Source organism: Symphodus melops (assembly GCF_947650265.1).
Source record: "Symphodus melops genome assembly, chromosome: 14".
In the NCBI taxonomy this organism is placed as follows: Eukaryota; Metazoa; Chordata; class Actinopteri; order Labriformes; family Labridae; genus Symphodus; species Symphodus melops.
Genome location: NC_136704.1, coordinates 15,344,018 through 15,365,728, shown reverse-complemented (window position 1 = coordinate 15,365,728; position 21,711 = coordinate 15,344,018). Strand labels below are relative to the sequence as shown.

The 21,711-nt window shown below is 40.5% G+C and overlaps 2 protein-coding genes and 1 long non-coding RNA gene across 3 annotated transcripts in view; all 3 read right to left on the bottom strand.

The window, feature by feature from the left end:
• Positions 1-383: 383 nt before the first annotated feature.
• Positions 384-2,656, bottom strand: eloca (elongin C paralog a). The gene is made up of 4 exons (XM_079361654.1): positions 2,569-2,656; positions 2,064-2,090; positions 1,753-1,896; positions 384-856 (listed from the first exon to the last, which is right to left on the bottom strand). The coding sequence occupies exons 2-4, from the start codon at positions 2,065-2,067 to the stop codon at positions 666-668; spliced, it is 339 nt and encodes a 112-aa protein (XP_079217780.1). The 5' UTR covers positions 2,068-2,090; positions 2,569-2,656; the 3' UTR covers positions 384-665.
• A 6,691-nt stretch (positions 2,657-9,347) lies between these two features.
• Positions 9,348-11,284, bottom strand: LOC306835095. Its single transcript, XR_013780579.1, has 2 exons — positions 10,865-11,284; positions 9,348-10,535 (listed from the first exon to the last, which is right to left on the bottom strand). It is a non-coding gene; the product is annotated as an uncharacterized lncRNA (long non-coding RNA).
• A 3-nt stretch (positions 11,285-11,287) lies between these two features.
• The window catches only part of jph1a (junctophilin 1a), a 33,313-nt gene continuing 22,889 nt past the window's right edge, over positions 11,288-21,711 (bottom strand). The window contains exons 4-7 of the mRNA XM_079361512.1: positions 21,516-21,634; positions 13,225-13,970; positions 12,020-12,116; positions 11,288-11,840 (exon numbers count right to left, since the gene is read on the bottom strand). Coding sequence (XP_079217638.1) covers positions 12,036-12,116; positions 13,225-13,970; positions 21,516-21,634 — 946 coding nt within the window. The 3' untranslated portion in view covers positions 11,288-11,840; positions 12,020-12,035. The remainder of the gene's footprint in view (positions 11,841-12,019; positions 12,117-13,224; positions 13,971-21,515; positions 21,635-21,711) is intronic.

Below are 21,711 nucleotides of genomic sequence, written 5' to 3'. Positions count from 1 at the left end.
TTCCTGGCTGTAACTTTATTTTCCTATTAGACCCCAAACACTTCCTTTACTGGGTAATTATCTTCTAAACACAATTTCTTTTATTTTAAACAGACATCCTCCCAGTTGGTCCAACACCTAATGTGCAGCATAAGTTATGCAAGTGGTGATTAAACCCGTTCACACTGTCCCTCCATTCAACAGGGAAATACTCACATGCTCCTCTACGTGAAATTATCAAAAACAATAAATTCAGAGTTTTGCAAAGCGTTTATAGCAAATGCTCATATATTATTGTTAATGTAGCAATGTACACAGACCTAGTATAGGACGCATGTTTTTCAGAAGTATTGAAAGGCAGATAAACTTCTTATAGGACAAGGTAATAAATGGCAACACATTGCTCACCAAACAGGTCTTTATTAGGCTGGAGAGGTGAGGAAAGATTTATGGGTCGGGGGCATCTTTATCACATTCTTGAGCAAGTGATGAAGCTTGCCGTATCCATTGATTACATTAAAATGAAGTCTTTAATACCACTAAAATAATGACAAAAAGCGAAGTGCAAAAAAAAAAAAGAAAAACTCCTCAAAGTGACATACTCTTTCATGTTTATGGAAAAACAATTTAAATATTCAAGAAAAATAAATCTAAAATGTTTTAAGTGGCTACATTATCTCTGTAACTTAGCAATCCAAGAAGTTTGCAGCCATGAGCAGTTCCAGCGCGATCTCCGGAGCGATGGGGAATTCCGGTATTTCTGTGGAGCTGTTGGTGTAACGGACCTTGTAGGTGAAGTACATGCAGACCTTGGACAGGACGTGAGAGGGGATCTCTCTGAAGTTCACTTCGTTGGTTTCGTTCTCAGCAAACTGACCTGTAAATTCAGGGTCACAGTGGTTGTCAAGAGAAACAACTTATCATATACGTTTTAAATTAATGCAATTGAAGAAGTCAACCATGCAGTATTCTCTCTTCTCTGGAGTTACATATGATGATAACAATATGCTCAGATACATGACAAATGTCTATGAAGAATTAAAGTGTTGTAGTCTTAAGTTTAGGAAAGGAGGAACCAAAACGCATAGCATGGTGCCACCAACTGGACAGACTGATACAACGTAAACATCAAACCTGTTGTTACTTGTAAGCAAGCAAAGCATGCTAATGTGCTCTTTTTCCACATAGCTGAGAACACCACTGTAAACATGGCGTTAGAAGCAGCCAGAGGCAAATTACAAACAGTCAGCGAAGCAATGGAGGAGTATTGTTGATTTTAACAAACAGACGTGCAGCACTTTTCTTCTGAGCTCACTGACACTATATGCAAGCGCTCCAGAGCCTCTGCAGTCATTACAGTAACTAGAACAAGAACAGGGTTAAGCAACTACATCTCAACAACTATTGGTGTAAAACAAGTTCAAGTGTGAATTTCTGATCGTTTCAGTAACTGTGAGCTGCTATTAGATTCCAGGTATAAAGCACAATCAAGTTTTTAAAAAAAATTGTATTTAAACCCCCAAAAAAGTTTTAAGCTGCTTGTAAAAAATAAGAGTACCATGGTACGGATGGAAAAAAAACCCCATACACTAATTCCATACTTACTGCTGGCAGCCCACGAAACTATGTCACATTATCACATTGTTTTAATATACAAGACCTCCCTGTACTCCTCGTGTTTGGATTTTTAAACAAGGGTGTACGGACTAATGTTACTAACAGCATAGGAGGGACATTGAAGTATTTCCTTGAGTTATTTTCCAGAATCCTCACCTGGTCCGCTTAACATGGCTTTGATAGTCCCAGATGTCAAGGCGTGCTCTCTTTTCACAATAAACTCATGGCCATCTGAAGAGATCAACTTCACATACATGGCATCTGGCCCTTCACAGCCACCGTAGGTTCTCTCTTCGCCATCTGTGGAGCAACATAAGACAGTTTCAAACAGGTGTACACCAAAATGTTCAAGTACCACTCAGACAATCAAAACACCATGTTAAGACAGTGATTGTTGCCAATGAAACATCTTAAAATGGATATTTAAACCTTTGAAATATTTTTTTTTTATCTTAAACTTGACTCACCCATCCTGTTCTGGAGGTCTGTTAAACCTTACGGAAACAAAAGATAGAAACACGAGTCAAGAAAACAAAGTCAATCATGTAACTTAAAGTAAGAAAACGGACTCTTAGGCAGGAAGTATATCGATACTAACAATGATTATCGGTACTAAAAACCTAAACATACATCCCAAAAGCGTCTCTTGGTTAGGCTTTGTGGGAAGTCTTTCTATACCCGACACCTTTTATATCAATGTAAAGTCTGCAACACTAAAAAGCTGTTTCATCTGCAGGGTAACAAACATTACATGTGTCAGTAGCCATGTCTTTCTATATCCATCATTATTTACATGAGCTCGTAACCGAGAGAAGCTAACCAACGCTAGCACGCTAACGCGCAGTGAAACGGCAGATTACGGCAGATATAATCAAATCCACTGTTTAGTCTTTAAAATGTATGTCGAATAAAAGGCCAGAGACACACCAGTACATGTTATCATGAAAAAACAACCGCAACAATGTTTCTTACCACTCTAAAGAAGAATGAGGAGAAGAGACAGCGGGTCCAGCTAATGTTAGCCACCAGACTGTTGCTACCCGGAACTAGTTTGAAGGAACACCACTTCGCGTTAAATGTCTTCCCCGGAATTTCATGCTGTTAGAAACAGTTCCATAATTCATCTAATACATATTCGTATTTTACGCAATATGTTTATTCAGTTATACATTGACACAAACTTTCTTTAGAAATCGATTTTTTTTGTTCAATAATGCGAAAGTTTGATGTGATGTAAAACAGGGTGTATGTTTAGATAATGAACAGTCACTTCCACTATCCTGTACTAGTCAGTCTTTACAACATGATGAGAGTTGATAAGAGATGTGGAAAAAAAACAAACAATGGATACATTTTTAATCCAAATAACGAAATAAGATGACTTGACAGATTTGCACTGCTTTATTGAAATTTCCTATTAAAGCCTATAGGTGGCGCCTGTGTTGCAGGTGCCCCCCGCCCCCCCCCCCCCCGACTGCCTCCGTTGACTGTGAAGAGCGAGAGCAGGTGCTGATTGGACATGACAGAGACATTTTACAGGCCCATAAATCTGGATTCAAGAAAGAATGAGCCAGAGGGAAGGTATGCACTCTACACTATCACAGACTTAAGACGTCCAGTGTGTAAAAGGCAGATACTGAAGCATAGCCTACTGTATTTTTTAATTACAATAGTATGGATATTTTACAGAGCATTTACATATGGATAGTATTATGACCTTGCAGGTCCATCTTAAAGTCAAACATTTTCTAAACTAGTTTGTTATTTTTATTTATTTTTTATTAACAATGAGCCTCTACAGCTCTGCAGCACAAGTGTCCTCTATCGGGTAAAGGGGTTGTTTATCATAGACATAGTTAAGAAGTGGGCACATACTGTAGTCACGGTAAGGTTCAGAGTGTGACTTTGCCCTGATCTTGCCTTGAGTTCTTTTCATGCAGGAAAAGTGATGACTGTTGAAATCTGAGGCCTACAAATGGACTCAAAGTTATCTGAGCTGTGACACTAAGAGAAGAGGGCTGAGCATGCCTGTAAAATGTGCCGTTTGACCCAGAGGTGCTCTGACGAGTGAAATGTGAGACATTTGAACATTAAATACTGTTTATTTTTTGTTTATTTACACTGACATTGTAAGAAACCTCAACTGATTCACAAATGGGTCAATGGAGACAGTTTATCAGACTGGTCCAACCTGTCTTGTTTAATTGACTCTGCTCATTGCGACCACATTAGCCAATGATGACTTCTGCAGAGGTGACACCTGACCTGGTATTTGTCTTGCAGTAATACCGGTCTTAGCTCTGCTGTGCTGTCAGCTTATGTTCCAGAAAGTTCTAGTAGCCTCTTGCCTGTTGACTATCTCTCTTTCAAACACACACACACCCAGTGAGAGAGAGAGAGAGAGAGAGAGAGAGAGAGAGAGAGACTTACAGAGACACACTCAAAACCAAAAACAATCACTGACCTTCTAGTCCCCCATTACACCATTACTGCTTATGATCAGAGCAGGCGGGTGGCGGCAGCACCTTTGATGTTTCCCTGATACCCCCCCCCCCCCAACCCAACCCACTGCAGCTGCTCTCAACTCTATTTTGGGGAGGCTGCTTTGGTCCCTCAGAACAGAGCTTCCTTAACACACACATACGCGCACACACAATGCATGTAAACTCTCTTGTCGTGCAAAGTGATATCATCCATCTCAGATCACACTCTGCTGCATGCACACAGGTCATTCTGGAAATTCTGGGATGCTGTAAACAAACCTAAAAAAGCAGGCAAGCAAATGAACAGTGTAGCACTTGTCAGATATGTAAGTGGACCAGCATTATCAGGCCAATATGTGCCAATCATGGATATATAAGAATGGGCATACATGTTTTTGTATATAAACGTATCTTTCAGAACATTTACTTCAGTAGAAAGAAGGAATTCCAATCTACAATAACTTAAAAATATGTTTTATAATGTTACATATATTATATGTTACCTGTTGAAGATAGCTCTATTCTGAGTACTTTTGCATCTTCATGGTGCAGAATTGATGCACAAGCCACAAAGCAAATTTGTACTTTTCATCCAGCATGTCCTTGATTGGCAATTAAATGTTTTTCTTTAAAGACAGCCTTGGTATTCTTTAAAAAAAAAAAGATCATTAAGGGCAAAATGATTCAAAGAAGTGACACAGAAGTAGAATTAGTGTTGTATGTAGAGCAGGCCTTACAATCATGTCACCCGCATTCCTTAGGAGTCACCTCTGTATGCCACCAGTTTGAAAAGCATGGAGCCGGTCAAATGTCAATACATTGGATCATTGTGAACTGTACAATAGCCTAGATGCAGAGACCTTAAATGAAACCAGGTCAGAATTTTAGTCATGATAGGGGAGGATGGGGGAGGTGTGTCTCTGGGCATTTCTTGTGTGAAAAGAGGAAAGGACTTGTCACAATCAATTTGAGGGTACTGTTGCTTTCGCCTGCAGCGAGTCACGGTGCCCTGAAATTCTCGTGTTGGGCCTAATCTCATGAAGCTATTCTGGAGACGAGCATCCCTAACTTGTGGCATGTCACGAACAATTTCCCCTCATTTAATAGCAGTATTATGATAATATATGTAAAGACATTTGAAAAAAAAGGTATAATTTAAAAGGGAAAAGCAATATTTAAACAAAAGCTTGGTGAAAACTTTGTGTACACCAGCAAATGTTTAAATCTTTTTTATCTGTCATGTGAGCTTTTTGGATTTACAACATTTACCACAAACTGTATATTCTATTTTTACAAGATGATGGTTGACTCAAATATTAGAATTTAATAAGAAAACGCATTCCTCCTAATTGATGTCCTGTAGGAAAGTCCTTAGTAGACATGCATATATCTATATACTCTGTTTCCAAGTCTCTTGTTTTCAAGCTCTTGGCACATTAATCTTATATTCTTGGAGTTACAAAAGCACAAGGCAGAGAAATCGGCTGAACTTACTTTATTAGTGTGTGCAGTATGGCATCACAGTGATCAGCTAATTGTTTCGTTTTTTTAGTTCACAAGAAAATTATCCAATTTCATGAACACACCAGCATTGTTATACTAAGATAAATAAGTTGAGAGATTGATAAAATGACTACTTTTTATCGCAGGAAAACCGGCGTCGTTATCGAGATGATGAGATAAATAAATGGAGATATCGAGAAAACAACTGGATTTGACTTAATTGTCAAATGGAGTAATTGAAGTGTATGGCTGCATGTTCCTGTAGGGCTCCTTCAGTTCTGCAATGTGCTACCCTTATGCACAGTTATGAAGTCTCTTAATAATATATATTCCCTGGATAAATAGACATCAAAGGTGTTTGAGAGAAAAAAAGATTTTATGTCCTTTATCAGAATATATCAGAAAATGACACCTACACAAGCCAGAGTAGTAACACAATACACTCTGAGTCATTGAAGCAGCATTAGTAGGACTGTGATTAACAGAGCACCCTGCAATGTAATAATCATTCAAAGCCACAAACTCATGCAGCCATTAAAACCGGGTGGTTTGCTCATAAACTCAAACAGAGAATGAAGCATAGAAAAAATGATTCAAATCATAAAATAATGTAAAAAGTCTCTGAAAAGATGTTTCAGCTTGGTTTGTTTGTCTATCAGTGTAAGTGCACCGCCCCTACTCCATGCACGATGAAAGCTGCGAATGGCAGAACAGACACATAAAAGGAAGTGACAACCATTTACATTCAGCAGCCCGAGGCTAATGTGCTGTGTTGAGTCCTTGTTTGTTTGAACTGTAATGACTCCCCCAACGAACCCCATTCTATTTAAACCCCCCACAATAACTCAGATGTCATTAAGTAAACACGACATGAAAAGTCTAAATGATATACAAGTGAATTGTGATTATATTTCAGTTGTCCACATGGATTAAAAATGGTGTTTAGGTATATAAATATATGCATGTTTGAGGGATAACACTCAGCTAATAGTTTAAATGAGCTGTGCGTTTATGCTTTTATAGCAGACATTTGTTTGTGTAAATATAACAGATGGAGTGATGCTAAGCTAAGCTATAGCTATGCCAGGCATGGAAAGGGGATCTGCTTAATACTGATGTCTTAGCAACAGTTTTAAAAAATGCTGGCCACTGATATCCCCATCACTGCTTACAAGCTTTAATCCAATTTTAGAAACACAACCAAGTAGCGTGTAGTCTCAAGGTGTAGGCTCGGTCTCCGAGAGGGGAGTCATGTATACACACAGAAAACTCTTTTTGCATTTTTTCCTTGATGCGTTTCTCCAAATGAGGATGCATATACTGTACAAACAAGCAAACAGTCATAGACACTCATTAGAAAGTTTGAATCATACTGGATTATTTTTGACGACTAATCAGCAACAAATATGCACAGAGGACCACATCTATAACAGTAACTCCCGACCTACAGTTTGTAGCATTTATAAACACTATGCTGTACATACTTGTCGAAGCATCAGGTGTAACAAATACAGTAGGAGCAAACTATTGTTGTTTTAATGATGTGTGTGCTGTTTTTGAGGTCCACAAGGAATGGAAAAGGTTATTGAGAATGTATTTGATGGACAATGAAATCAGCAGTCAATAAAACATATCACAAATAAATGAAGGAATCTATAAATAAAGTTTATAGATGTAGAGTTTTTTTTTAATTATATCATAATATTTGGGGGTGAAATTAGTTTTTTTTGGAGTTGATTCCCCTATTTTTTATATGTACTCCAAATTAAGATTTTGTATCAATTCTCTTTTCAGTGACACTGATGGGCCTCCATTAACAACCTCTAAATTGGTCTTTTCTGTTGGTAGAATCACTTGTAGTAGCTGATAACTTTGTGCCCCATGTATTGAGGCTGTGGTCCTCCAGGCGGTCGGCTCGGGTTCAAAATCCAACCTGTTGCTCTTTACCTATATGTTATTCCCCAATCACTCCACCTAGGGTTAGGTGATCCGGCTCTGTCCACTGTCCTATCTCCACAATGGGCCCCAAAGAACTAATAAATAACACAAAGCGGCCTGTAAAGTTATCAAGCAGCAAGTGGAAATCCTTTAGCCAACGAGAGAGTACAGTAGAGTGAAAATAAAATGCAGGCCAGGTTATGTTTGGCATGTTTTGTGCTGTTATATATTGGTAACCACAGTCCTGAGGCAGTGAATGCGTACGCTGTGTTCCAGATGGATACGCACTTATGTATACGCTGACTATAAAATGTTAAGATAATCGTAGCTCTCCATCCTTTTCAGGGTCAAAGCTGTCACTGTAATAAGTTAATAGCCTCTATAATGGTAGGATACACTTATATGGTTTGGGTTTATATTTGTAAGGAATGCTTGTGCAGTCAAATTGTATCCAGCATGTTGTGCCTTATCAGAATAGTAACAGAGATATTCTATACTAATACTGACAGGTCCTGATTAACACAGAGGTTTGACATGCCGGGATATTAAAAAAAGTTTCTTCTCAGTGTTTCTTCTTAATAGTCGTGGCTATAATGACATCTGATGTATTAGAGCAAGTATTTAAAACCGTAAGGACTTGCCATGTGCAATAGGTACAAAAATAGCAATGCGAGTGATTTAAGAAGTTTTTTAATTCAAATATTTTCTAATGAAAAGAGGACCAAGTATGACACTCACACACATACGCAGCCTGTGGGTGATAACACAAGAGGGTTCACAGAGATGTACTTGAGGGGAGCAGGCACGCAATGCACACGTATCTGGTGGAAGTTCTGGCTGACACATGAAATTTTGCAGTGTCTGGTGGCGTCAGAGGTTTTGATAAGCGTATGACATGGTGTTGCTGATTCCAGGCAGGTGCCGCTGCTGCTGCTGCTGTAACACTCGGCTGATCTGCAGTGGAAAAGGTACAAAATGACCCCAGACAAACTGGGCCACCTGCCTGTGAACGCGGCCCCCGACAATGATACTTTGATTTCATGTCTCTTCGTTTCCCCCTGGATCTCATTATGAAGGAGTCAAAATGAGGTCATCACGAGGACAAGGTTTAGCCCAGATTACAACCCATCAGAGAGCTGAGATTGAACACGAAACTAGAATTCAAAAAAAAATTGTGAGAAGTGGAAATACTTGAATATATAGTTCAACTTAATATGTTAAAAATAAACCCACAAATTAAACCACATCTTTGAGATTAAAAGTTAGGATCCTTTATAAGGTAAATATTTTTTTTGTATGAAAACCACCTTAATGTAATTGGGTTTTTTTCTGTTGTCATCTCAATATCACTGGAAACTGAGCTTTATGGATTTTAAGCCCAATCACATGGAAAGAAAAAGTTATTCCCTTTTATTGCTTATTTAAAATAATGAGGACTATAACAGCATGAAGGCATTGTGGCCACTTTAGCATTGGTGATTTCATAATAATTTCTGCATTGGGGCTCCAAGGTGGTGCAAAGTTTAGCGCCGTTGTTTCACAGGGAGGAGGTTCCTGGTTCAAATCCCCACCTCTCGCCCAATGGTTGCTGGGATCGGCTCCAGGCCTGTGACCCCGAACGGGAAAAAGCTGTATAGATACTGGACGAATGGATGGGATGTCTGATTAAGGAGACATTCCATCCATCCATCTATCATTCAGACATGGACAGAGTAACAAAATAATCAAGGTTTAGCTATAGAATTAATAGGAACTATTGGAAGCATAGTTCTAATCTTCCATGAATGAGTGTGTCAAGTGATCAAACACAAAGATATAAGCAAAATGTAGTTTATCAAGGCATAACATCTTTATTGTTATACACATAACTTCATCTCCAAAGACTTTGCACAAATCATTGGGGTCACATGAACCTTGAGATATCAAAAGTCTCCCGCAGTTCTTCATTATATCTTTAAATATTCAAACAAGTACATCATCTGCCTTTCACATCTCCAAATGGTACATACAGTACAACCAATCAGAAATAAAGTTTTTTTTCTCCACTGTCAAACATTATCATATGTGCATTACATTACCAATTACAAACAAGTTATATTCCATTGTCAAAATACAGGTGTGCAAATTGTTAGAAAAATACCAACTCATACCAGATTCTGGATTGTGCTCTGTAAAAATCCTTACAAATAGTATATAATATTCTATATATAAATGACTACAACATGCAATGTTGCATTTCAAAAAAATATCCCATAAACAGGCTGTTCTGTTAGACCCTCCAGAAATGCCGATCTCCACCATGCTTGTGTGAAGACAGTTCAAAACAAGAAAAAGAGGGTGCTGTGCAGAAAGGGTGAGAAGTTGCTCCTAAATGCATCACGTTCATAATATTACAATTCTTTTGAATCATTCGTGTCCTCATCTGATTTTTTCTTTTTTGTCTAATTCAGGTTTTGGATATATAGTGTTTTAGATTTGACGCGAACAGTTTGCAAACTAGATTTGGACGTGCTAACAGTTGCAGAAAAGAAACATAGCCATTGAAGCCCTTTTTGTGATTACAAATGTTCACAAACACATCAGTTATACAATGAATAAATAACAAATCTTGGTAGATGACACTAAATGTCAGTCATATAAATTATCTTTTTTTTTTTTTTTTTAAATCAAATAAACTCATGCCATACCTGCAACAAAGACTACAAACAGCTACGATGAGGCAAGATCAAAGCATGATTCAGGTGATGACAACAGTCAAAATATCCCCCGCACGACAAAGTTAAGACAAGGATGGCACCTCTTCTCCCCCCCTCCCCCTTCCTCATCTGTTTCTGAGGTAAACAGTAGTACTGTTAAAGACTTTTTAAAAGGCATATCTCCTTCTCCCTGCTGCCACATTCCCCATGGCCTTAACCTGAATAAATTCACCTTCAACCGTCCACAGGATTCTCTCAATCCTGTCTCAGAAGCACGCGAGCACTGCTGGGCTGGCTGAAGCAGCTGAGTGAACTGTGTCTTTGCATTTGAGAGAAAAAAGAAAGCAAAGAATAAAATGAAGGAATTCAAGCTAAATGGTCTTGGCAGGTACAATGACATCCTTTTTTTCTTCTGAATTTAATAAATAACATAAGACATCTGTTACTTCACTCTCACAGAGCTAGGTAGCTTTTAAAGTGTGATCCTGCTTCCTACACACAGTGCCAGCTGCTCATTGACACCTTCTCTCATACCAGTCATTCAAATGATGAATTTGACAAAAAATAAAATCAACACTTTTTTCATTATATCCCCTTTTTTTTTGGCAAAATATACTATAAGCTTTATTTTGAAAAAATAAAACATACCTGTATTGCACGTTCATTGGCTTGGATGTGTAATGTCAAATCACTTCCGAGTAGCTGAAATGAGTAAAATTTCTAAATAAAAAGGGGGAAAATATTTACTGCGATTTTCTTTTGAACTGTAAGCATTTGACTGCAGGTTACCAACATTCAGAGAACAACAAAGAACAAAAAAGAAGGTACAATGTCATATAAAACAACAAAAAAAAATGTTGAAAACTGTACCATGCACAGGGAGTGTGTCAAAGCAGTGTATCCTGGGTTTACAATGGACAGAGCTCGACAAAGCTGCAGTGATGATCGGGTAAACAGAGTAAGACTGGAAAGTGACCGTGCTAGCACTGACTGCTGGCGACGGTCGTGCCCAGTTTCCTGTTGCAAGAGTGGTGTGAACCCCCCCCCCCACCCCCACCCCCACCCCCACCCCCCAGAAAAACGCACGCTCCCGCTGCGACTGTGCCACCCGCTTCCCCCCTCCTCCCACACTGTGCCGTCGGGCTCACATCTCCCCATCAAAACGTCAGATGGCAAAATAGAAAGGCAGCTGTTTGCTCCCGTCATCTAAAAGTGCATCTCCACACTCTTCCAACAAAGTCCGTCAGCCCACCGATCTCCCTGCCAAAGCAGTGGGCCACAAAGACTAGTGCTTGGATCAGCATACGTGTCGGTTTCAATAACTTCTTTATTTCAGCCTGTGTGTGTGTTTTGGTTGCATTTTTTAACTTTTTTTTTTATTTTTGAATCTCACTAGACACAACATTTCCCCTCAGCCTTTGGAATAACCGAGGGAGTGCTAATTCACGGGGCTGGCCCCTAAAGAAGGCCCATGACAGGTTGGTGGTAGTGTTGCCTCCCTCCTAGATTCTCTTCTCTTCGGTGTCATGTTGATTCCTCAACACCTACGGCCACCCCCGTGTCCACTGGCGCCATTTTCATTTTCAAGGCCAGTGATGCAACTGTACTGGTTGCCATGGTTTCACTGCAACACAAAACAAGTTTGGTTGGATTTAATTGGCTGCTTGTCACATTTCAGAGACAGGCTGTTACACAAAGCACACTAACAACACATGAGGCGGATTCATCTTCAGAAATACACCATTTCATCTCGCCTGATTCTGTTTTCCTCATAATGAAAATGTCCAAATTAAATCCACTCACCTGAGAAACAGCTTCATCATGTCAGAAAATGGACAAATATAATTGCAAGGCCAATATTCAACAGCATTACCATTGCAACCAGGATTGAGTTAGGACCCTGCAAAAGAATGACATAATGCTAAAATTCAAATTTCATGAAAAACCAACAGTTTCATATCTGTGCTGCTAAATATCTCTACATGAAGGGATATGGATGTTCTCTTTTGAGAGCAGCCGGTTCACTTATTAGGACAAAGACTGTAAACAGGGGCAAACAGCTTCACTTACTCTCCCAAAAGGTAAACAAATCCATTTAATTTCGGGAGACCATATTTTAAAATCTCCAAAATCGGGACACTTCGGGATTTGACTGAAACTGTATTGATCCACGGATCAGTGACCTGCACTTATGTATAACAGAAGGAGGTATGTATAGGCGCCCTCCTGAGGAGCGCGTTTAAGTTTGTTGACATTGCCGTTGCTACATTGCCTCTGGCCCGTACCCACATTTGTGTTTGCTCCTTTTCTTTTGGCTTTGTAAGTCGGCAATTTCACCATTCAGTTCAACTCAAAAAACGTTATTTGTCCCCGGGGGGACCATTGAAAGGCACACAGAAGACTGCTATGGGACACTTGCAGGACGCTTTTACTCTCCTGAAGCTCTTCCGAAAACATTGACTTCCTTTTCGACATGGCAGTGAGCCTACCTGTCGATATGCAGCAGATCCTGTTAATATGATTAGCTGGGCTAGCCAAGCACTGTAACAGCTGCAACTCTATTGAACTTTGACTCGTGGTGCAATGGGGATGTTTTTCTATTTGTTGTAACAGCCACAGCCTTTGCAACGACATTGACTGACATATATACAGACAAATTAGTGTTGCAAGCATGGTGTACTATTTTGAGTAGGTTAAAACCAGGACAGAGACTGTTCAAAAGCAGGTCATTGTAAGTGTTAAAGAGATTTGTGGGGACTTGTGACCCGGAGCTTGAAAGCGGAATGGCAACGGGGACCACCCGCACCTCCTTAAATGTACATGCTTTAAAATCTTCAGACTCTGTATGGATCATCAAACAAGGCACAGCAGAAGGAACAGAGAGCTTCAGACGTGCAGGTAGGCCGATGCTTCTTTTAGCTAAATGGTCACAGCTTCAAATCTACTTCATTTCCCAACTATTCCTTCAAAAACTCGCCATCCTTTTGTATCCTAACATGTATACTTACTGTTTCTTCCATACTATCTGCAATCTCCATACTGGCTTTCTTTGCGTCTGCGAGGCTCTTTGGCTTTAGGGAATCCTGCTTCCTGAGTTTAGGTTCGCTCTTGCTCTCCCGTATGGAGGCTGGTTTAGGAGTAGGGGTACTATAGGACTTAGGGGGCTGTGGGGGCATGCGTGCCAGGGCCAGAGCATTAGGCTCTTCCTCTATATCGTCCTCAGGGTCCGGCGGAGGAGGGGCCCTTGTGGGGGGCTTGACATAGTAACTGTGGTACTCGGTGTGGAGCTCGCCGTTGACTGGAATAGCAGGGGGCTGTGGAGGAGGCTGCGGAGGAGGAGCGGATGCTGCGGGAGACTGCTGAGTCTTCGCAGGTTTCGCTGGAGCCTCGAGGTGGCCATGAGAATTTTTCGGGCCATCAGATACAGTCGGCCTCTCCTCTTTGCTCAGCTTTCGACTAGACCGCTCGTCCTTGCTGGATTTATGACTTGACTTCTCTTCTTTGCTTAACTTGCGGGAAGGTTTCTCCTCCTTGCTGGTTTTGCGGCTGGTGCTGTTGGCGAGCTGACCTTTCTTCTTGCTGGAGTGAGGTGAGGGGGGAGACGTTGCTACAGGACTGGTCGCGGGCGAGTGAGGAGGAGTGGTACCTTTGCGGTAAAAGTGGGGAGAATCTTTTGGGGACTTTTCCTTCTTTTCAACAGGGACCTCTTTAATCTCCACAGGCTCCTTTGACTGTTGTTTAATGTAGTCTGGTCCTGCAGAGGGGAGAGAGGTGACACAGAAATCTGCATTACTTAGAGTCTACAAATCTAAACCTGTACATCTGCATCGCTTTGTCTGACTCCTACCCCGCAGCATTGTTTGCAGGCATTCAAAAGAACCACATAAATAATCATTCTTAATGCTGGTGGCCCTGTTTGCTTTTGTAGCTCATAATGATGCATCAGTATTCATTTCAGTCTGTTTCATTGCCACTTAAAAACTCCATACAGGAACTTTAATGTGACATGTAATTGGCTGACTCCTGCCCATAATTTCAGCGCTGTTGTGGAGTCAAGCGTGGCATATTTGACCGAATTTGCATTTGTAAAAGTCATTTAATAAAGACCAAATTCTTCCACAAATGAATGATTCTATTTCCATGAAGGTTATTGAATGTGATATAGAAGGGGGGGGAAAAGTTTGAACCACTCTATTACCCAGTCTGTCCTGAGAATAGCTGTTTAGACTTGCATGTAATGTAAGAAGTTCTCATGAGAGGCATAAACTAGAGTAAACAGCTGTGCAGCTCACACGTATGGGAGTAAAACATGCAGACTGACAAAAAATGCAAATGCCCCATTCTGCAAGGTTCAAGCATAGTTCAACAGTATCGCAAGAGATCCGACCTAATCCTGAAACAACAGCGATGCTATTCGGACATTTTTGATCCAGCTACTGTCCAAAAAGCCAGATTAGGACGTCATCGCACTCTTAATTTGCAAACCATTCTGCTTAAACGCAGCGCACTGTTCGCTAGGTTTCGATTAAAGCTGGGCCTAAGCAGAGTTGAAGGCTCAATTAAAATATTCATGAATCAACATTATATATTCAATAATCCTGCAAAGAGGGAGACAGGGAAAAGGAGCGATTAATGCAAGGCCACAGACACCCTTTCACAAAGCGAGCCTCCTCTGCACACTCTCCTTCATCATCACTAATTCTCTTTTATCAGTATGTTGTTTTCCTGGAAAGGCCCTTGTCACATCAATTCTGAGCATCCAATCAAACGCTTTCACAGATAAAGAGAGTCGACCTTAAGGTGCAATTATGCCTTTCTTCTTTTTTCTCAGGAGGCTCTTACTGTAGCTGCACTCAATCAGGAGTTTATGGACAGCAGTCTTTGATTATTTGACACAATTATTTTCATACTACTACAATGTGCACTCTATACGTTTTGAATTTCCATTATGGACATTATGTCATCTAATGTGTGGACAGAAGAGCCGGAATCTGAATGTAAATGTCTTTCTGCATGTGTGAAAAATGACACTTAATCTGTCCTTTTGTTCTGTGCTGAATTAATATGTATTAGAGACATCAGACTCTTTGTTTGCCTGTTTTTTTCTTCACTTTATCTAAATTAGGCAGCGTCAGTGTGACTAACACAGGGACAATGCTGCTTTGTGTGAAGTACATCAGATGGCATTCGCACTGAAGGATCCTCCGCACCCTGTGGAACCGATTTCAAACAGAGGTACAGAAATTATAGAAATTATAGAAACTGTACACTTGACATGTAAGTCTTAAAGGAAGCAAATGAGAGACAGATTACTAAGTTTAATTCAAAATTATTTTGCGTTTTTCTCTCCTTTTTACCCCCGGTAAGTAGAATTTTCATTCAGTGCGAGATGATGTGATTCTGATGTGTTCTTGCTGGTGCCGTCATTATTGACTGGGTTACTGGGTTGGAAAAAAGGGCTGAATCTCAGAGATCAGTCAAAGAGATCGACAAGACATCTCATGAATGCATGCCAACTTTCACATTTGAGCACCATAAAGTCAATCAAAAAGGAATGCAAGTGGATTTTGATTTGACGGACAGTTGTACAAACTTTAATGTCCAGATGGGAACAAGTGTATCCCATCCCACATCAGTGTAAACAGCCTTATCCCAGAGTCTTTTTGGGCCTCAGTACGCATAAGCCCAAAGTATTTTTTGGCTGCACGTCATTCTTAATTTGTTTCATAACCTCCACAGCTAATAAGACCAACTACAAAGAGACAGGGGGACATCAGAACATCTGCGGGGCTTAATGTATCTACTGAGCTTAATTTCACACCATAACTCAATAAGAGAGAGGCCTCCCTGGGCGGGACTCCGAGCAGTTTCACTCTGTTTGGAGTCAGATTCCTGCAAGGGGGTTCCAGGCATTTTCTGAATGGTTCACGGCACTAAAACGACCCCAAGTCTCACACTCAGATAGAAGTGCTACACCAGCAGTCATGGAAAATGACAACCATGACTCTTCAAAACATAATGGGATGATGTGAAATTGTCATTAATCTTTTGTTAAACTTTGTTGATTTGCGAGTACCGCGGCATGTGGTTGTGATGAGTGAGTGAAGATTTATTGGATTTACTCGCTCCAAGGAATTCTGCAAGATCAACTGGAACATGTACTGGGATTCAATTACCCAAATTGCTGTGAGCTGTCGTGTTTTTTCATCTGAACAAAAATAATACACTGTATCCCAGCATTGGTTTCTTTTTTCCTTCTGACATTAAAGTACCCATTATAATCGTGTTCCTTCAAGAAATTCAATTCACTGTGTCCTTTTTGCTTCCTCGTCATTGTCTCTATGAGGACATAAGAATGACTTGAGTTAAGCACTAGTTGCGTTTGTGCTCATGGTAATCCACAGCACATCTTCTGCTTCACTGATCTCTTAGCAAAGCGCACGCACCGACTAACAAGTGCACACACACAATCATACACTTGGAACAAAAAAAAACAAAAACATAGCAGATCGTCTGTTTAAGACCCAGCCTAACCCCTGCTGACCTTAATATGAGATGAACACCAGAAGCACACGAGGAGCTCCAGTAAGAGTGTGCATGCTGTGATGTGTTTAGATGTAGCTGGACAGTAGCTCGCTGCCTGTATGCTTTTGTTATTTCAAGCCAAATTTCCAAACTTAGGCAGTTTCTCGAGTGTCCACTTGAGGTGCTTCCAAGACAACCAGAAGTCACGTACACAAACCCCATTCAAAAATGGCAGTTTTTTAAACATGTTTACAGCCTGGAACAAAAACAAACAATTTTGGTCGAATGATCTCCATACAAGCTCAGTGATGAGTCTGATGAGTTATTGTCTTTAATGGCACACACTGTGCAATCAATGTTTGGCACTGAATGGCATTTACATTCTCCTGTTTGTATTTCATATGTATTAGTCACATTCGTGGGTTGTAATTTCTCTTTCATCCTCCTACTCATACAGACAGATGGACTAGGAGAGCTGTCATTGTTTGGCCAGCTTACTTGTACTACTGTTACACATACATATGTACAGGCTTACACTTACACTGTTAAAACACCTCTAGTCAATGTGCTCTTGTTCTTTCCTATCAGGTGGCAGCATGAAAGAGAACATGGAAGAGCCTTGCCTCTTACGTAAACTGACTGAAGATTGATGGAGATAAAGCAGGCTGGAAGACACAATGAGGAAATACAGACTTTAACACCACTTACAAGTTATAGATCTAAATACAAGTGAATATTTGTGAGAAGACAAAGTGTTTTAAACAATCTACCTTGTGTTTTCATTATAAATATCAATTCCATAAATGTCGCATAAACCTTTTTAATTAAATGTTGTTTCAGAAAGGGTCAGAGCAGTTGCCCCTTAAAATGATTTACATTCTGTATCCTTGAAAGTCCAATAAAGTTGCTGCATGACTTTAAACTTCAGCTGATCTACTGTCTTCAAACTTACTCTACACCACCTGCTGCCATGAATTTAAAGCAGCACCTGCTCATGTCTGGTGTTCAGCACTGACAAGTCCTGGCTTTTATGGTTCCACCTGGTCAAGTGTACCTTGAACGGGTCAAACAGGGCGGAGCGGGATCCCAATTCACCCCTGACACGAACCCCTCCCCCGGTGAGCCGCTGAAGGAAGGGACAGCTGCTCCGCGTCAGCCCTTGAGAGGGCGAACGTGGGGCTGGGTTCTTCTCAGTGTATAAGGATTTCAGCTATGTCTCCATCAGACCCCAGCGAGCACCAAATATAACCCAATTAACGTCACGACACAAGCCCCGCCTTGCTAACCCTTGCTGCTCCCCCGCTCCAGGGTGCTGTATGTGAACCAATCATAAAGGTCAGGGTCCTGTTCCCTGTGACCCTCTCTTTCCTTTTGAAGTGCACACTCCCAACCTGGGTGATAACCTGCTATAAGTCTGAAATGCCAATTACAAACAACAAGGGGTTTAGACCCCTAGTTGTTACCCTAGAAGACTTATGAGAAGCTGAGGGATGGGGTAAGTCAGACATTTAAGTAGCATAGGAAAGTCGCACATGTAACTTGAATGATCGTTTTCAGATTGAGTATGTTTTTTTCCCCTACTGTAACACTGAGAGAAAAACGATGATAGGGAAAGAACAAATCAGCTTTTTTTTTTTTTTTTAAATTTAACTCGGCACATTTTGTCTCTATTTTGTGATGAAGCCGCAGATAGGGGACAGTGTTTATCCTCAAACATAACATAACCTGAAGGACAAACTGTGAAGCAGCAAGAAAAGTAAAAGTAGGCCAATCATGATTCCCCCAAAACTGCACCAAGACTGAGAATTTCATACAGTAAAAATAAAATTGACAGATGGAAAATGGGTTTGGCTCTGTGCAGGTGCCTGTCTGGCTTTCAGCTTGGCTTACCAGACTTGCTTACGGCTCAGATATCGTCCCGAGCTGCACATTATCATGACATCAGCCACTTTCTCATTCATAATCTGACATAAAAGGCAAGGATGCTCTCTGCACAGACTTGTGAACCCCCGAAGATACCTCCGTTCTGCCAAGCATGACCACTGTTTTCCACAACACAAACATTCGGCGGGATGTCTCTGGCCTGGGCTGACCGTTTCCAAGGCTTAGTGCAGGGGCATGCTTGAATGGGTCCCATTGTCAATCTATTTGTCATCCACTATTTTGTAGCAGCTTTTGGCAAGGGCCCAAGGTCGGCTAGCTCATAGAACTAAATATATTACACACAGTGAAAGAGGTGAGGGAAGTTCACGAAGCTTTGCACTTTAAATAAAAACAATAAAAAGGCAAGATGTTGTATATCTTAAAATACCAAAACTATTGGGGACTGAAACTATTCTTCAAAATGTGTTTTTTACATTTTCTAAACTGGATTAAATGTTAGAGTTTTCTCTATTAAGTTTTCTGACGAGACATATAAACAAATGCGGCCTCATCAGGACAGAAGACTGATGCTTTTCTAAGCTAACGCTCCTTTAAAGAGAATTTTTTTCACCGTTTCAAGTTGTTGCCCTCTTTGCGCACTCTTGTTCCACCTCTGCCCCTTCTTGCATCACAATCTCCTTGACAAAAAAAATGACTTGTGCCCATTACTATTTATGTAGTCTTATATATCCAACACTACCTCGTAAAACTCAGCTTACCTTGTAAATGAACTAAACGGAGTCGAGTTGACACCCTACGCTGTGTGAGCCTTGTATAATATGGCAGATAGCTCGTTAAACCTCCGGGCAGAGGAAAGACGAGAACTTCTTGGTATTAGAGCTGCTAAGTTTCCTTGACCATCAACCTTATACCTCTAAGGCATTTCTTTGATACCATCAAAGCACACGTCAAATATAGTCTAAAAAAACACCACAAAGAGCACAGAAAAATGAGCTTTCACACATTTTTTGGCAGAGTTTACTGCTGCAAATTTTAGCAAGTTTTTTCCGAGCAGCTAAAAAAAGTCCTTTGAGAGCACAGACAAGGCTTCTATCCAGAATCCTGTACCCAGTTTCAAACTGGCTCTGCTTTGTCTAAGTGCAAACACAGTCCTCCATTGTAGAGTTGATAATCATCCTCAGTACTTTTAGTCTTCGATTACGGTCCTGGAAAACCAAACCCTTAGCTTCAGTGCGCCTAAAACCAGCCCATTAGTAACTCAGTGTAAACATCTTTAAGATGTGCAAACATCATTTTTCAAACTAAACTTCTTTCACTCACTTTCTGAACACATGGTTTGAATGGAAAGATATTTCACTTGAGGGCTGTATAGCATAAACAGGAACAATGGAGGTAAGCTGGGATATTATAAAAGCACAGTTGAGTAAATTTGGAACGTTCCTGGGAGGGGAGCTGGTGCGTTTCCCTCAGCCTATTACAGCCTGCAGGTGAGTTTAGAAGTTGATTCAGTGATTGGATGTGATTCAACCCGATGAATATGATGGACTTGGACGAAGCAGCAAATAAAAGAAAACATATTCATAATAAGGTGAAGCGCCAGGCGGAGAAAGCTCGTTCCAAAACGAGGGTGACGCTTTTGTTGACTTTTTCCAGTGGACACAGAGTTGGTCTGCTTTCCTTTGGACAGGCAGGTGCCAAACACCAGCGGTTTGCTTGGGATAGCTTGTAACAAATATAATATTCTTAGGGTAGCTTGCAGTGTAGGTAAAAGCAGTAAATATACACATTAAGTCCTGCAGTGGGTGTGCGTTTCTGGTGGAGATGAGTCAGGTTTGAATGTAGTGTTTACGGGATGAACCTAACATTTCTTCTGACTCTACCTTTAATGAAGAACAAAGACAGTACTTCAGTCGAGTTTAAAGGTATATGTACCTTATTTCAGTCTTTATTTTGCTACATATGGGTCCACACAAAAATATTTCTACTTTTAATACTTTAATATTGGGCTAACTAAAATCAGTTAAACATTGAAGTACATGGATGGAAGGAAACAGTTTGCTGCTTGCTAACTTGTTTGATGTTTGTAACGTGTGCCATGTAAGAAGGTTCAGTAGCAGCGAGCTGAAATGGGGCAAAATGCCAACAACCTTTGCAACATACTACCGTCGAAAACATTCTTGAATGGTGTACTCTAATTAAAACCCTGACAGTTGAAATCGTTGCTCGACTTTACTGAGCATAAAGAGTGAGTAGACTTCACCATGTGAGAGCAGATGTAAAGCAGCAGATAATTCCATATGAAAATTGATTTGCATATGCTTTTCTTTTTATTCAAAGATATAAGATTAATGCTTCGATTGTGTTGCAAAGCTAAGTGAACCTCACAACATTAGTGTGAGACAATTGGCAGAAATGCCTTTTCGTTTTTACATTTGAGCCCTATTCAAAGGATGTACTTTTCACTTTGGCTTCAGTAAAGAAGTTAATGAGTTGATTCTGTCCGCATACCCGAGTAGAGAATGTGTGTAGTTTAGCTATCTCTGTTTGAAGCCCTCCTTCAGGACTCCTCAACAGCCTTAGCTAACTTCCTTTCTTGGTCCACCGTGTCCAAAATATCTGAAAATCTTGCTTTAAAACTGAGTTCCAAGTAAAATATGTATGCAAATTGAATCCCTGAAATATTAAAAATATGAAATTACTTCAAGTGCAGTGAACACATGCAACCTTCCTGACCCCACAGTGCACCAGCAGTCCAAATGTAACCAATTCAGAGAGGAGGAGAGTATTTAATGAGACTCTGCGGGACACTTTACCTGCTGAATCTGTTTGATGTCCACACTCAGCCTCAAGGCACACGCTTTAACATCATTCATTTGTTGCTAATGATTACCTGGTTGGTAGAAGTTTGGAGAAAGCTCCCTTGCAACCGCCCTGGCGATTTCAGCGTCATGCACGGCAGAGATGGCAGCCTGCTCTGCAGCCTCGCTTTTTGTCCTGGCATGGGCCGTTCTGGAAGAAAACCACACAGAGACAAGAAAAGAGTTTAGCTTTTATTCTTGTTTCAATTTCGTCCCCAACTCCAAGAC

What these genes read in the sequence shown, in the direction of transcription:
- eloca (XM_079361654.1), bottom strand. An exon ending in AGCCATGTTAAGCGGACCAG is followed by an intron (nt 857 to 1,752) that starts GTGAGGATTCTG and finishes CTGAATTTACAG; the next exon opens with GTCAGTTTGCTGAGAACGAA.